Source organism: Lagopus leucura, unplaced genomic scaffold (assembly GCF_019238085.1).
Source record: "Lagopus leucura isolate 7727_CA_CO unplaced genomic scaffold, USGS_WTPT01 Super-Scaffold_100159, whole genome shotgun sequence".
NCBI lineage: Eukaryota > Metazoa > Chordata > Aves > Galliformes > Phasianidae > Lagopus > Lagopus leucura.
Window position 1 is genome coordinate 20,901,501 of NW_024962335.1, and position 16,835 is coordinate 20,918,335.

A 16,835-nucleotide genomic window follows, 5' to 3' on the forward strand; every position below is an offset into this window, starting at 1 on the left:
AATCAGCTGTCCTACCATTCTTTGGAAAAGGTCTGAGTTCATTAAAAAATCAGCTTGCAACAGAAAACAAAATAATTATTAGCAACAGCTTAAAAAAAAATACCCTGAAAAAAATATTCATCAGCTTATAGCAACTTTTCTTTTACCATGCAAATGAGATCAAATTGCAGCTGAAAGAAAAAGTTAGAAAAACCTGTAGAACCAAAACAAACAAACAGAAAATACATAAGTATTTTACATAACAATGAAGTCTTAGGAAAGCATGTCTCTTCCCAAATCTGTCATGGACCAAACATCTTAATCACCACAGGTGCCTGAAATTACTTGGGGGCTCTTCAAGAGCAATCCCAGAAGGTTTGATCAACTCCTGCTCTGTGGTGTAGGCAGCAGGCAGAGTCATGCTGCAGATGTTCCCAGTTCCACAACTGGGTTTCCAAATACCAAGAGTTGCACATAGAATTTTTCAGTTTGTGATCCTTTCCCCTCTGCTACTCAACGAGCAATCTGCTCTAGAAAAATAGCCTACAAGAAATTTCACAGCTTAACAAACACAATGCTTACCTAACATTAAGTCAGCATTCAAAACATTTTTTCACTCAAAGCGAATTTCAAGGTACTTCAATCAACAGAGATCTTTTAAAGGATTTGGGAATTAAAAGTGCAGAAAGTTCTATGAGGCAGCAACCACATAGAAAAGCAAAAGTCATCTCATTCTAAAGCAACAAGGTCAGAAAGCTAAAAAAAAGAAAACAAACCAAACCTAAATCACAAGACTTAGCAAAATAATCAACATAGTAGCCAATGTGTAAAAGAGTGATCACCAATAAAGTGGCATGAAATGGACGTGGTTAGTGTATACAGGCATGCACTTCATGTGCAGGGAGAAAAAGCAAACGGATAAAGGCAACCTTTAGAAAGGTGTCTTGGATTTTTCCATGTAGCAGGGTCTGCAGTTAAAGAGAAACAGCAGTGAATGATGTTTAAAATTTTTCATCATATTTAACATATTTAGCATTTTATTAACCCTTCACCACGAGATTATATTACAAAGATTCACAAATGCATGCAGACAGATGTGCATGCTAGTCCACTACTGATGAGAATGTGTAACATTAACAATATGCACAGCAGTAAGATCTTAGCACCGATAAATGATGAGTATTAATCAGATATTCCATATCACAAAGTTTACTTGATGATCTCTTTACTATTGCTGCTCATCCGATTCCAACACTTTACAATATTTTTGTCTGAGGACAGAGAAAAGCAACACTTGGTTCTGCAAAGCTGAACTTCTTTGGCAAAATACATTTGTCATCATTTACTCATGGCAAGAATGAGAAAAATCAGGTACATATTTAGTGTCACTGGAGATAATATTACTGCAAAGGAAAGAAACCTGAGTTTTGCATCCATCTTTTTAAATGACGAAAATAAATCTATGCAGATTAAAAGAACCAGTTACAGCAATTCTGAGACAGATTTAAGAAGAGACAACATTAGCTATCACCATTCTCAGCTTTGTGAGAGTTTCTCACCTATATAAACCCCATCACAAAAACAAACAAAAAGTTCAAAGTTCATTGAAGGGTTGATGAGTTTATGACTGTATTTTTCTGTGACACCAGTAGAGCTTCATGGAAGTGCAAGAACAAAACAAACCAGGGAAGACCTTTTTTTGTTGCATGCTGGCTTGTTTGGCACAAAATGCAAGGAGCACAGCAACAACTGGCTCATCATTTTGGAAAGCTTGCCAGATCTGGGGAGTTAATTCTGATGTCTTGCACTTGTGGATAAGTCAGAACTTTTTCAGTTGAAATACACCGATTTAGATGAACTGGATCTATTAAAAAAAAACAAAATTATTAAATATACTTCTGTCCTCACTGCTTTATTAGAGTTAATGAACAACCACAGGCATAAAGGAAAGTCATTGTTAAGAGGCAGCTTTTTTTTTTTTTGTATTGGCTGATAAATCAACAAAATCACATACCAGCCTCCACCTCAAAGAAAGTGTAAAATGAAAGGGCTTATTAATTTCACATCATTAAACAGGTTTAACCTATTTACTGTATAAAGGAACTACAGCAAAATGCACATTAAGGAAAAAAACTACAGTACTTTCAAAGTTGTATTACTCATCCCCTCTTAAGAACTGAGAGAAAGATGATGGGCACAGAACCAGAAGATACAGCAAGATATTGCCACCACCACAATTTGAAAGAAATGGAGCAAGCACTCCTTTGTTATCTTCTTCTCAGGGAGATGATGTTGGACATGCTGTTTCAGTCTTAAATTACTGGCTTTCTGGCAGCACAGAAATTTGCTGCTAGATTTAGTCCCATGCATAATTTTTTGGGGCTTTTTTTTTTTTTTTTAATATCAACCAACAGATTTTAAAAATAGATACAAAAAAAAAAAACACAACAATGCAGCTTATTGAGAAGTATTACATTTTAACCTGTTAACATCCATGGATCTAATGAGAGGGTCTTTTTTAAAGCTTTAACAAGATACAAGTTTTCCTTGCTATATATAACACAAGAGAAGATTGAACCTGTGATAAATGGCTTAGTCTTAACCTCAGCCTCAGAGCACATGGAGAGAAAAAAAAAAAAGGAATAAATGCAACGTCCCAAGACGTACAGCAGGTCTCATTAGGTGCAAATGTAAGTTTAATTCACCCTAGAAGTTTCATTTTATACAGTGGGAATCTTTCACCTCACTCACCTGAAGTCTATGATGATACACACATCTTTGACATTTGAAAAAAAATAAAAATTCCCAATGGCTTTAATTTAATGCATTTGAGTTTTTAGGAAAGGAGGAAGGATTCGCATCAGGACTCTGAAAGTAAGGATTCTCAAGGCAAGGAGGAAAGGATTGATAAATGTGACAAAACAGAAATTACAAATCACAAGGAATCACAAAGCAATAAGGCAGTTGCACTGAAGTATCTGGTCATGCAAAGAGTTCACAAGCACATTCAGAAAGCAACACACTAAGGCTGATGATCTCTTGTCCAAGATTTCGTGGATAAACCATTCACACCAACAAGGTCTTACCCACAAGTCTTCCCTCTACAAAATTTATAACATTCAAGCTGTACCTCAACATGCAAGTCATAATAAAGGTAACATCTGTATCTGTCAGTATAACAGGCTGCCATCTGTTTTTTTCCAAGCTTGATCCCATGTTTTCAGATGAAACAAGATAACCTGTGCATAAACTAAACCACATCAATGACAAAATCATTGATTTGCCTGAATTTTTGAGGGAAAAGAGAGGCAAGTCAAATGCAACTGGTGAAAGTTACAGAAGTTTGTCTGTTCTTAACAAACAAGCCCACATTTCTCTCAAAGGAACGTTCAGAAGAAATTATGTCTTAAATATTGATGTTTTTCTCTAAAAGTCTAAATGGACCTTATAAATATTAATTCAGCCCAACATCCTAGTGCAGTAACATAATGATCCCACTTCCAATTTAAAATTCAAATCCCTGGATCAAATGCAACCTACAGCAGAAAACCTCTGCCTTGACTCGGAATTCCTTTCATTACAAAATTATCTTGTATACCTGTAAAGTCACAGAGAATAACAAAATCCTGTTTTATGCAACAACCCAAAGTCAAAGGTTGTTTTTTTTTTGTTTTTTTTTTTTAAAGTACCAAAATTCATGTATTGTGCAAAGCCATTAGCATGAAGCCACTTAGAAAGAAATCCAACGTGCCATTCTTAAACAATAGGCAAGAGAGTCTATGCATTTCCTATCTTTGAAGGATTTCAAGGCCCAAATGGATGAAGACCTGAGCAATCTGGTCTTGAGCTCAAAGCCAGCCCTATTTTGAGCAGAATACTGGACTTCAGACCTCCCTGAGATCATTTCCATTCTGAATTATTCTATGATCTCTTCACAATCAAGCACTGCCTGGATTGTACACTGAGTCATGCATGCTAAAAGCACTTAATTGTTATGAATCAGAATTGTGTTTTCTGCTTGCAGCAATATTGAAAATGGAAGCTTTAACCTTTCAGCTGCCCAACTTTAGTAACTGTTTTTCAGAATCACAGGGGTTGGAAGGGTCCTCAACAGATCAGTGAGTCCAACTGCACTGCCAATGCAGGTTTCCCTATAACAGGCAGCACAGGTAGGCATCCAGACAAGTCTTGAATATCTCCATAGAAGGAAACCTCTCCGGGCAACCTGTTCCAGTGCTCCATCACCCTTACTGTAAAGAAGTCCTTCTGCATGTTTGTATGGAACTTTTCATGTTCAGGCTTTAGGCCACTGCTCCTTGTCCTATTGCTACGCACCACCGAGAAGAGCCAGGCCTCATGCTTTTGCTTCCCACCCTCCTTGAGATATTTACAAACATTAATCAGTTCCCCTCTCAGTCTCTTTTTCCTTGGGCTGAACAGACCAACAATTACAAATATTACACTGCAAAGAACTTGATACCCTAACTTACTATTCCTAGAAATCAGTTCCGAATAATTTAGACACACTGAGAAATAATAACTATAAGCCCAAAATTATCACACCATCAAAAGTCTGTGTACCTTTACTATCTAAATTAAATGTGTGTGTGTGTGTGTGTGTGTGTGTGTGTGTGTGTGTGTGTGTGAGACAATCAGTAAGTGGCTATGCCACTGGTGCTCTTGTGAAAGAGCAAGAGCAACAGGAGTGTTCAAACTTCCAAGGGACCACTGAGATGACTTTCTTCATCTGCGGCAAGGTAATAATGAAGCATCACAGAAGACAAAAGCTTCAAGGTACACCTTCAGACAACTTAAAGCATCGTTCTTGACGTGCTTAAAATCTCTCGGAGTAGCTCAATCAATTAGTAACTGTAAGCTACAAGAACACATCCAATTCTCCTCACGTCTGCCACAGCTTTCTTTGGTTTTGGTTCTCCTACTGCTTAGTCCAGAGCTTATCCATCTCTTCACCTCCTTCTAAAAAGTCACACACTCATAACTTCAAGGAAAGGTCTTATTTAAACAGCAAAAGAGAAGGGGGAGAAAAGCACACACAAGGAAATCATGTTCTTGATGCTTCATTATCAAAATTGACAATCGTTATCGAAACTGAAATGCTTCCTTTGGCCTGATTTTCTCAAAGGCACTTGCTAAGAACAAACAGGAATGCTTAAAACATTAAATATATTCTAAATACACAAAAGCTTTTGATGTCATGACGTTTGCTTTATGGACATCGCAGTTGTGACAATGGCAGTCTTTTCTTCCAAGGAAACTTATTTAAAAAAAAAAAAAAAAAAAAAAAAAAAAAGTGTTTTAAGATTACAACAACTGATTTTACAGTAAAATACACCAGAAAATTAGAAGTCTACTTCCTGCTAGAACAAACACACTCTTGGATCACACTTACCATTTTCATCTCCAGCTGTTTTCCGACCATCCTCTGGGGAAACATGCACCAGCTGCAGAATGAGGGGTCTTCGGGTCACAACTCCGGTACCTCGTGGGAGCAGATCCCTCCCCACAAGGCTCTCCAACACTGAACTCTTTCCACTGCTCTGAAAATTGGAATACAGTTACATGACCTTCTTGAACAACAAAATGCTGCCAGTGTATCAGTTTTAGTTTGTTTTCACTCCCTTAAACAGCGTTCAGCTATCCTCTGCTATACAGTTATATGGAGCATTCAACAGACTAGTTATATCTAATAGGGATACCATACCACATAGGCAATAAAGGACAAATCTGCTATAAAACAGTAAATTTCTAAACTTGACCTTGACATTTAAAAGCCATGGTGATAGATGCATCTTCTATTTTTTAAAGCTAAATTAAACAAGTAAAAATAAATCTATGTCATTTTCTAACATCTTGCAGTAACACTTAACTCTGCAATCCAACACTAATAAAAGCAGGAGCATCAAACAGAAAACAGTAACTATATACAATTGAGTCCATCAAACCAAGACAATCCTGTACTTCTAGTAGTTTTTTATTATTATTCATAGATACTATATTACATTGGCTTCATTAGTACAAATGATGTTTTATAATCTAAACATATGAACAGAAGTTGTTTTACATTGTTTTTCCTCCTCTGCATGTGTGTGTGTATGTATATACACACATATTTACTACTGAATGGCTGCAAACATCTATCCACAGAATAACAATCTGTAAGAAGCTGTGAAATGCTTAGAAGTTGGGAAATTCTAAACTCTCTTTAAGCACCTACATTCAAAGCATTCTGTAAAATCTCTCACAAAACATCAAATTAGGCTACACAGTCCAATAAGAAAATGTGAACACATGGGTTGTAGGAGTGGTTCAAGATTACTATCATGTTAAAACTAACAATTAATAATAGACACAGTTATGTCACCATAGTAGTTTGAAAATCTGACCACTAAGATTCTGAGGGTGGTGTTTTGTTTTTAATATTACATTAATATTGCATAAGTATTCAATTCTTCCTGTTTTCTGTAGTTAATAAGTCAACATGGGCACGTCATAAGAAAACCTGCCCTGACAATCACAGTAGTCAGTTAGGAGTTGCTACTATATGAATCATCTTACCAAACAATTACTTATCAATATCATTTGTTTTAATGGATGAATAGCAAAACAACACAGATTGTATACATTTTTCCAAATAAATCTACATCAAAGTCCATGGTAGTGAATTGAAAGGAAGAGGTGCAATCCCAGGCACGTAGACAGGCTTGAAAACTAGGCCCAGGTGAACCTAATGAGGTTCAACAAGACCAAGTGCAAGGTGTTACACCTGGGTCAGGGCAATCCCTGACACAAATACAGTCTGAAGGAAATGAGAACAGCCCTGAAGAGAAAGCCTTGGGTATATCAGCAGATGAAAATCTGAATATGAGTCAGCAGTGTGTGAGTGAGAAGGCCAACTGCATCCTGGGCTGTATCTACAGAGGGGTGGCCAGCAGGATGAAGGGGATTGTCCATCTCTGTTCTGCCCTCATGAGGCCCCATCTGCAGTACTGCGTCCAGGCCTGGGCCCCCCCCCAGTGCAAGAAAGATGTGGAGCTGTTGGAATGGATCCAGAGGAGGGCCATGAAGATGCTTAGAAGGCTGGAGCACCCCTCCTATGAAGAAAGGCTGAGGGAGCTGGGCTTGTTTGCACTGGACAAGAGAGGGTTCCAGAGAATCACAGAATGGCCAGGGTTGGAAAGGACCTCAAGAATCATGAATCTCCAATCCCCTTGTCCCATGCAGGGCCATCAACCTCCACATTCAGTACTAGACCAGGCTGCCCATTACCTCATTACACCCTTCCAGAACTTGAAGGAAGCCTATAAACAAGATGGAGAACAACTTTTTATAAGATTACGCAGTGACAGGATAAAGGATTATGGCTTTAAGCTTAAAGAGGGTAGGTTGAGATTACATGTAAGGCAGAAATTGTTCACAATGAATGTTGTGAGGTACTAGAGCAGACTGTAGCTGTAGATGCCCCATCCCTGGAGGTGTCCAAGGCCAGGCTGATTGGGGTTTTGGGCAACATGATCTAGAGATGTCCCTATGCACAACAGGCAGACTGGAACTAGATGATTTGCAAATGCCTCTTTCAACACAAACCATTCTATGATTCTATACTAAATTACACACGGAACTAGAACACTATATCCTACATCACTCCCACAGCCCAGGTATTTTCAGACGTAAAAGGAATTATCTGAATCCTTTGCAGTGGTTTAATAAATGGCAAATGTGAAGTCATATTTGATGAGACATTGCAATACTCCACACATCAGGAAATTTGTTTCTAATTGCATTAGGTTTCCTTACTGAAGCAATCTGCTTTTGGAACATGATACACTATCTAATAATGCACTCCTTAATCTGGGTCCCATATACATCCATTACCAACAATTATCTGGAAGCACAACAAGAGGAGCAGTAAAAACAAAACTGATCTTTCTCTGCCAGGGGGAAGAATTGAAAGACATGGAGTCTGTTCAGAATACAAATTCAGTTCAGACAACTTTTCATATCATTGTAGGCAGGGACTAACTACTACTTAGGAGTAAGAGTACCAGTGAATTTGAGGGGTTAAATTTGCAGCACCATCATGCTTATTTTATCATCTCCTTGGAACTACTGTCATGATTTGAAGCAAGGACTGAAATACCAATTCCAGAAAAGCATCAACACATTCCAATCTTCTGTGGCTAATCAGTCAGGTTTTCCTCTGGACCCTGATCCTAATTTGGCATATCTGCAAGCCGTAATGACCACAGGAACCTCTTATAAACTGCTCAGAAATAAGTGTTTAATGCTCTGCTCTGTTACCCATCTGTCTCACCAAGTTCAGTGGACAGCAAAACAATTTTAGAAGTACAAATAGAAGTACTAAAAAAAGAAGGGAAGATACGCACAGGGACTGAACTTAAATGTTTTATTTCAATACACAGTACGTATGATGTAAATCTTACCAGTTTCTTATTGGTGCATAAAGAGTTATGTTTTCATCACTGTAAACATCTTTTTCAGATTAATCTAAAAGAATCAAGGATGAAGGACAGTAACAGGGAAACAGTGGGGCACTTCTCTCAAAAATTACAAAGCTGAGATCTGTTAGAACTGTGACAAAAAACAAACAAACAAACAAACAGCATTTCTACTCATTAAACATCCTTGTGACCCTGCTTTACATCCTCATGCTACCTTCCATATTTACATGTCCCTGCTTATTTCACCTGTGTGCTCTTCTAAGTATCAGTACACATACGCTCCCATCCATTACACTAATTCTTATGAAAATAATTTCCTTTGCAACCAGCTGAATTACCAGCCACACTTCTCAGGAATTCTGAAGTGGTGGATAGGACATGACTTTGCCCAGCTTCCTTTGCAACAAGATTTTATTTTCAGAAACTCTTCAGGGTTGCTGACATGGCAAATGGAAAACATTCTGCATTGAAAATTTTGAAGAAGTGCTACAATGAACCCAAAGTGCATAAATACAACTTATCCCAACATTCACCTTTCCAGCTTTCTTATTCTATTTCCAAGTCCGCAGTGACCTAATTAGCAGTCCCAGTTTTAGAAGCCTTGCTCCCCATATACAGACTGCCAAGGTGCATTCTCCATGTCCAAAAGAGCACTGACTCAACTCTCTCCTGCTACTGACATTTCCTCTCCATTTTGAGTCTCAGTTAGAGGCAGAAAGGTCTACAACATCCTCTTGGTGAAGATAAAGGCAAAGAAGACAATGCATACCTCAGTCTTGCCTGTGTCCTTTGTCACTAAATCATTAGTCACCATTAGCAACATGCTAAGAGGAGGCTGTCCTTAAGGTCATGCCAACTCTTTTGAGCTTCACTTCCCTGTGTCTCACAGGACCTCAACAAGCAGCTCAGGGGATAAGCCAGCCTGCTCCTAGGGAGCCCATGCTGTAAGAAGGTAATGCGCAGACCCACCATGAGACTCACTGATGCACAAGCACCATTAGAATTTACAGTCATAGGTTGCATATTTCAAGTGTGATTAAAGTAATAATGGGCTTGGCTGCACACATTTTAAGTCATCTTATAAGAATCCATTGCCTTCCTAATGTTTGGGAAAGATGTCCTGTGGAATTTCCAACAAAAACTGGTTCAAGTGGGGGTAAGTTTTCTTCATCACAGAATCCTTAAAATTGGAAGGGACCTTTGAGGGGGGCATCTAGTCCAACTCCCCTGCAATGAACAGGGACACCACAGCTAGATCAGGTTGCTCAGAGCCTGATCCAGCCTCACCCTGAAAGTCTCCAGGGAAGGAGCATCATCCACATCACTAGGTAAGCTGGTCCAGTGCCTCACTACTCTCACTGTAGAAGATTTTTCTCCTTATATCGAACCTAAATCTACCCACCCTGAGCTTGAAGGCATTTCCCCTTGTTCTATCATCATTCCTTTCAAGTGGACCAAATAAATGTTTAATTATCTAATCATAACAGCAAAATAAATAAATAAATAAATAAATTGTACAGAAAAAAAACAATTGTAAAGAACTCCCAAAACAGAATACAGACTTACTACAGGACAGCACAAGAAAATAAGAATGCAATAATAATAATAATAAAGAAACATTTGAGAGTGATCGGAATGGCGAATAGGAGAGGTTTTGCTTCTCTGTGACACAGCTCCTGAAGAATTTTCTTCAGATAAGCAATGTGTCTACTTTGACATCTGAGACAAAATGGCGGAAATCCTGCAACTTCTGTCACACAAGAAACGATGAGAAAGGCCCCGCAAGCTAAACCATCTCTTAGCAATGAATATGTGTACAGCTTACTCAACTCTAATTTTGTTACTGGGAAATATAAGCTGATGCTTATATTTTCACTGTTTTCACATGTTTTCACTGAGGCACAGTCCACAGGAACATTACCTTCTTTTTAAAGCATCTATGTGGGTACTTCAGTCAGGGTTTCTTCCTGACTGGTATCCATGGGGAGTCTCTTCACAAAAGACAGCTCATGTATGAGCAGCGAGAAAAGCCAGACCGTACAGAGCTCCCTCTGAGTTGTTCTGGAATCCTGTATTCGCAACACACTTAAAAAGAAATGCAGGCCAAACTCTAACAGATACACAGAAGATTTGCAGTTCTATCCTTTCTCAATACATCAATTCCCAAGGTCCTCTGATACTTCACTTGAGACAAAAATACCTCATTTAATTAGAATCAACCAGTACCGGTTATTTCACGGAAATGTGATGTTTAATGATCCACATTTCAAAGCATGAAAGATCGCCCTTACATATTATCACTTATATCATTCTTGGTTGTTTTTTTTTTTTTTTCAATCAAGGAAAGCAAAACAAAGCCAAGTTGTATTTCCAAATGTAAGAAGCCCTAAACAACTGAGACACTTCTTGACTTTTTGAGAGGAAGCCGGTGAACCTCCTGGCTACCAATACAAGGAAATCTTCTCCAAGACCTACACAGCTGTTTTCTCTCCAGATCCCAAAACACACTTGCCAAGGCTTGTTCCTTTCATTACAGATTCTCTTAGTTTTCCTGAAAACATGTTTTCCTTGTGCTGTCTCCTGAGGGAAAGATATAGGATCCGTCCATTTTAATTACAATACAGTTTTTCAAAGAAAAACTGCTACCAATCATAAGAAGAGAACCCTGGCATCGAGCACACAAAATTACTGCACTATTTCACTTTAGCAGCAAAGTTTGTTATGCCTGGCATAAGAAAACACCTAATTAATGTCAGCTTCATTTTGCTGCTCATTTGAAACACTCACCAGAACAGTCAGGGCATGATCTGACAGAAGGAAGGGATGGCAAAGGGGAAAACAGTTATGCCTGTAACTAGATACAGGGAATTATATCGAAACACAAAGACACTCAAAAATTAAATTAAATAACACAGAAAGCTTGCAAAACCCAGGAGCAAAAACAAGTTCTCCCCAGGCAATAGAGACAGCACTAAAGTTACGCTGCAGATCCATCCACCCCATCACAAAGGTAAAAGGGATCTAAAGACAACTGCACTGAAAACCCAAGAAATATTGCTTGTCCAAAAAAATGAAGAGGGAGGATGCCCAATCGTGTCATGGGTTTGCACAGAGCTTCCCAGTTGCTTGGCACAACCTCGAGTTTCCTTCACTCAGAACTGTCTTTTTGCCGACAACGGATTAGGATGTGCTGTTGGATGAACCAAGTGCCCAAGTTCCCTCTGCAGGGAAGGGCACTGAAGCTCTGTGCAGCATCAAATAAAATGCAAAAATAAAAATGAAAAAAATTGAAACTGTGCAAAATAAAAATGTCATGCTCATCTATGAGGCAATCACAGAGCCTTAAGAAACAGCTCCTTTGGATGGCAGCAACCAACAGACCAAACTACAGTAAGTGCTGTAAGATATACTTCAACACTGTAAGTCCCAAAATAGCATTTACTGTCACGCAGTCTTCAGTTACACATAAATGTCCACTTGAAAGGTCTTTTCAAAATCCCTTCATGAATTGCAGCTGGTTACTCAAGCAATTTCATCATGAAGTCTCTATTATGATCACCACTGCAAAGCACAACTTTTTCCTTTCTAAAATAACACTGGTATTAGGAGAATCCTTTGTCACAGATCTAGCACTAATGTTAGTACGTATCTAGGTCAATGACTTCTAGAAACCCAAAAGAGATGCCAAGAATTAAAGACCTGGAAAAAAAAAAAAAAAAAAAAGAAAAAGGGAATTCACTTCTACACAACTCAAGACACAGATTCTGTTGATGTTTATTCTAAAAGTCATACTCTCTTCTGTAATGTAGGTATTTCTATTATAATACCTACACGTCCTTAACACATAAAAGGCCATACTCAGTTGTTCTTCCCTGCACCTCATTTTAACTCTAGTATTTATGTGTTCACACCTCAACACAACCTCCTTAACCCTTACACGGATCACAAAGCAAAGCACTGGCATAAAGCACATCATAAGGTCACAATACCATTTGTATACTATTCCCAGCCTGTACACCGTTTTGCATTTCAACAACACAGCTGTAAGGTGGCAACTGAAATACTCAATCAGGAAAAATAGCACACGTATCTGGGAAGGACAGCAAAACCCTAAAATAGCAATAAAAAGTTGGCAGTGTAAGGATGTCCTGCAAATCCTATCAGCAGCAGTCCACCCTTTTCTTAACAGATTCCATACCAGGGCACAGAGATGACTTTTACAATTTTTGTGTGGAAAACAAGATGGAATTCTCAGGTGACCGAGTCATAGGAGCACCACTCAAAAAAGGGCAAGAGGTCATTAAATGTCTAACATTTGTGGGGGAACGCTTTGTAATCAGCATCCAAACCTATCCAGAAAAAGGAAAAACTAGGATATGTCATTCATTCAAAACAGAGGGACTGCACAAAATGAATCCTAGGGGCAAGTTGATACAGGAAAAACCCTCTCAAAGAAAGGAAGGATTATACATAGTTACTAACTCTACAACAGCTAGAAAAGGAAGAATTAAAGTGGGGTACTTTGATGAGAACTGAAGGCAGACGTAAGCACAAAACACAACAGAAGTATAGTAAAGAGGTACAGAACATAGCTAAGAATAAGGAACAACAAAAATCTACATTTTACTTTTCTTTGCTGAATATGTAGACATGTCATTCAGGAAAAGCAACAGGGAAACAAAGAAAAACAGCAGGAGAAATCAGAGAGCAATAGAAACCTTAACCAACTGCACTTGCTTCCACAAAGGAAAACGGAGGAGTGAAATTCAAAACTGTTTGTGAGTGTTACAAAAAGGAGAAAAAGTAGAGACTGCATATGCCTGAGGCCACGAAGAAATCAACTATGGAAAAAGCTTTGAGTCATACAGCACTTAGCCAAAAATATCATAAGGAACATTGTTAAAAGGCAAGTTTCAAAAACACATGGAAGCCAACTCCCTGCAGCAAAACTGTCAGGTCTAAGGACGCATGTGAGACATCTCCAGAAATCTGGTCTGCCATAAACTAGATTGAAATGACTAAAACAATACAATCTTAACTATAAAATAATTGCATAAAATAACTACAGAATCCCTACACCCATGAAGACAATTACATTTTCCAGGAACCCTGACTAAAACAAAAGAACAAAATTAGGATACGATTTCCCATACATCTTGCTACATGTTCTCCTAAGGTATATAAAAGCATTCAAGCTGGTTTCCTAAAAGATACAGTATCAGTATACCTTACCATTCTGGACACCAAAGGGGTATTAATACTGAAGGGTAGGCCACTCAAGTCAAATATACATAGGTCTCTATGAAAATAATACCTCCCATTTGTTTCCATGGAAACTACAACAGAAACAAAGAGCACAAGAACTCTATACGATAGAGCAAATTCGCAGTACAAAACACTACTTTTCAACATAGGTACCACCATAAGCTACACGTTTTCGCCAGCAATAAATAAAGGCCTGCATGCTACACTCATGAAAATCTGCACCAGTGGAAGTGAGCCTCTGTTTCACAGCTGCTATGACAGTGTAGTTGCTAGGAAAATGTTGCCCATACAGTCCGTCTTCCATTGGCCTAAACAGATGGAAGTCAGAAGAAGCCATATCCAGACTATACTGCGAGTACTGTAGGAAAGTTAGGCATAGAATGGCAACGAGCTCCACGATCTTCCAACTGGTATGAGGCTGGATGTTATGGTGTTGCAAGAGAAAAATTGTCTTCTTTCCTGGCCTGACTGCAAGTTTGAAGCTTCAGCTTAGTCAGTGTTGCGATGAAGTAGTCAGAGTTGAAGGTTTGTCCGGGTTTCAGGAGACCCAGAAGGATTACCCTTTTCCCATCCTAAAAGACAACGTGCATCACCTTACCCGCTAAGGGCTGCATCCTGTTAAATTCCCATTGAAAAGGTTCATGTCACCACTCCATGGTCTGCCATTTTAACTTTGGTTCTCAGTGTTGACACCATGTCCCACCAGTGGTAACGACTCGATACGGAAACTGTCACCTCATACTGGTTCAAAAGGTCCTGACAAACTTGCATATGCTGTTCTTTCTGTTGCTGTGTCAGAACTCATGGAACCCACCTGATACAAAATTTGTGATATTCCAGTGTTGCCACCATGATTTCCAATGCATATTCCAGTCGATATTCAGCTCTGCGCACAGTTCCCTGCTTGTAATCTGTTGATCTGTGCGGATCAGCTGATTGAGACGGCCTTCATTTCATGATATGACAGCTGTGCATGCATGTATGGAACATGGCTTGCCTTTCACATCACTGTCACCACTGCTGAAACGTACCATCCACTGCCTCACTGTCCTCACATCCGCTGTTTGGGCTCCATACACGTTCAACAAGCCTCAGTGAATGACAATGGGTGCCATTTTTTCTGCACAAGAATTCAATAATATCACTTTGCTTCATATGTACTTCCATGTCAGACACCATTTAGTCAGACTGCCCCTCTGCTGCCATCTGTCACACTGCAACAAAATGTAATGAATGGAATACTGGTGGGAAGGTTCAACCTCTACTGCCATCTTACTTACATCCACCTCTGATGCTAGATAAAATTGGAGCATTACTTTCAAAGTAGCCTTCATATGTGAATATATTCTTACATACTCCATGTACTTTTGAAAAGTTAACTAGAATAAGGTTGATACAAGAGACTTCAGCACCTCAGAATGAAGCAGAAAAGAATACTCCCATGAATTCCACATATAAAAATGCCACACCTCTGCCTCACACCTTTCTGATAGAAAAATAAACAAAAACAGCACCGACAACAACAAAACCAACTTACTGACATTACTGTTAATGTAAATTAGATTGGAAGTTTCTATAAAGTGATGGGCTCCTGTGCTCTCCAGAAACCAAGGACCTGATATAACCAACCAGCGCAAAGTCTCCTCCTCAGTACCAGTGCTCTGGACCTCTTTTCTAAGGCAGCTGACACAGTCTCTGAACCACCTGACTGATGTTGGCTAAGCAAAGGAAGAGCTCACTGCCTTACAACCAGTCCTGCACTATGACTGGCTTTAAGGAAAGCTCTGCCATACTTCAGCTTTAAGCTTACAGTTGGTGTCTTCAAAGCCACATAATGATATCTGGCTGCAGAGCAGCTAGCACAATTCTCTTGACAACAGCCTGCTATTGTTGAGTAATGGCATACATTCAATAAATAAAAAGATGGTGTATTAACGCCAAGTTTTGGTTGTGCTTAATGTTTCATTTTCACTTCTCCACAGCTGCCACTGCTCCCCTCCAGCACGCTGTGTTGCCAGAAGTTCTGCTGAGGAACAGCGTCCCGTTCGGACACATCTGAAGGGTCTGGAGCTGCTCGTTCAGCTTCACAGCTTTAGAGGGCTGGGACACACGGCCACAGTCAAGTCCCTTGACTATAACGCCAAGTCAAGCCGCTTTCACTGCCAACCATTAGCCGAGACAAAGAGGTCCCAAAGGCGGAAAAACAGCTCAGCGACCCCGCAGCACGGCTGACGCCCGTCCCTCCGCTCTCCATCCCTGCGCCCGGCGGCCCTTAGGGCCGGGGGAAGCCCCGGAGAGAGCCGCGGCCGTTAGAACCGCTCCCGGGCAGCCGGGGGAAGGAGGGCGGCGGCAGTGGCACTCCCAGCGGAACGGGGGGGCCGCGGGCACAGCTGAGGGCGTCCCGGCCGCCCTCCTCCCCCCGTGCCCTTGGAAACGGAGACGGCGGGTCGGCGGCCCAGGAGGAACGGGGGACGCCCCGACCGCAGCCCGGGGCAGCGAGACCCGGCCGCGCCCGCCGTCCCGTCCCTCCCCCGCCTCACCTGAGTGCCCACCACCACGATCTGCGGCAGCTGGATGATGTCGGCCCCCACCGTGTTGAAGACGTCTTGCAGCTTGTTGATCACCGGGATCAGCGCCTCCATGGCGGCGGCGGCGGCGGCAGGCAGCCCGGCGGAGCCGGGGGAAGAGAGAAAGCCGGGGGAAGGCGTCGGCGATGAATGGCGCGACGGGCAGCGGCTCCCGTCAGCCGCCTCCTCCGCCTGCCGCCATTGGCGCCGGCCCCCGCGCACGGCGCGGCCCCCAGCGGGCAGTGCGGGCTGAGTGCCGCGGGGCATCACGGGAGTTGTAGTGCTGGAGGGAGACCGCTCGGGCCTCCTGTCCGGGGCCGAAGGCGTTTGCGGGTCGCCCAGCGCGTCTGCTGTGGTATCGCGTCGCAGCTCCGGCTCGGATTTTAATCTTTTCATGCAATAAAGCTGATTCTCGTCACCAGCAGCCTTGCGGCCCGCGGGCCGAGGCCCTGCCTCAGCCCACTGGAGGCAGTTCTCAGTAAGCAGCACACCCACCACGTTCATTCGGGACACTGGGCTTTGAACCGCAGAGTCGCTGGGATCG

At 41.0% G+C, this 16,835-nt stretch overlaps 1 protein-coding gene across 4 annotated transcripts in view; it reads right to left on the reverse strand.

The window, feature by feature from the left end:
* Positions 1-16,491, reverse strand: part of DNM1L (dynamin 1 like) — a 37,119-nt gene extending 20,628 nt beyond the window's left edge. For 2 of the 4 annotated variants that reach the window (XM_042890513.1, XM_042890511.1), the window contains exons 1-3: positions 16,265-16,491; positions 5,390-5,537; positions 909-947 (exon numbers count right to left, since the gene is read on the reverse strand). In XM_042890513.1, coding sequence (XP_042746447.1) covers positions 909-947; positions 5,390-5,537; positions 16,265-16,366 — 289 coding nt within the window. In that variant the 5' untranslated portion in view covers positions 16,367-16,491. The remainder of the gene's footprint in view (positions 1-908; positions 948-5,389; positions 5,538-16,264) is intronic. The other 2 variants (XM_042890512.1, XM_042890514.1) reach the window with 2 other exon arrangements.
* Between the last annotated feature and the right edge of the window lie 344 nt (positions 16,492-16,835).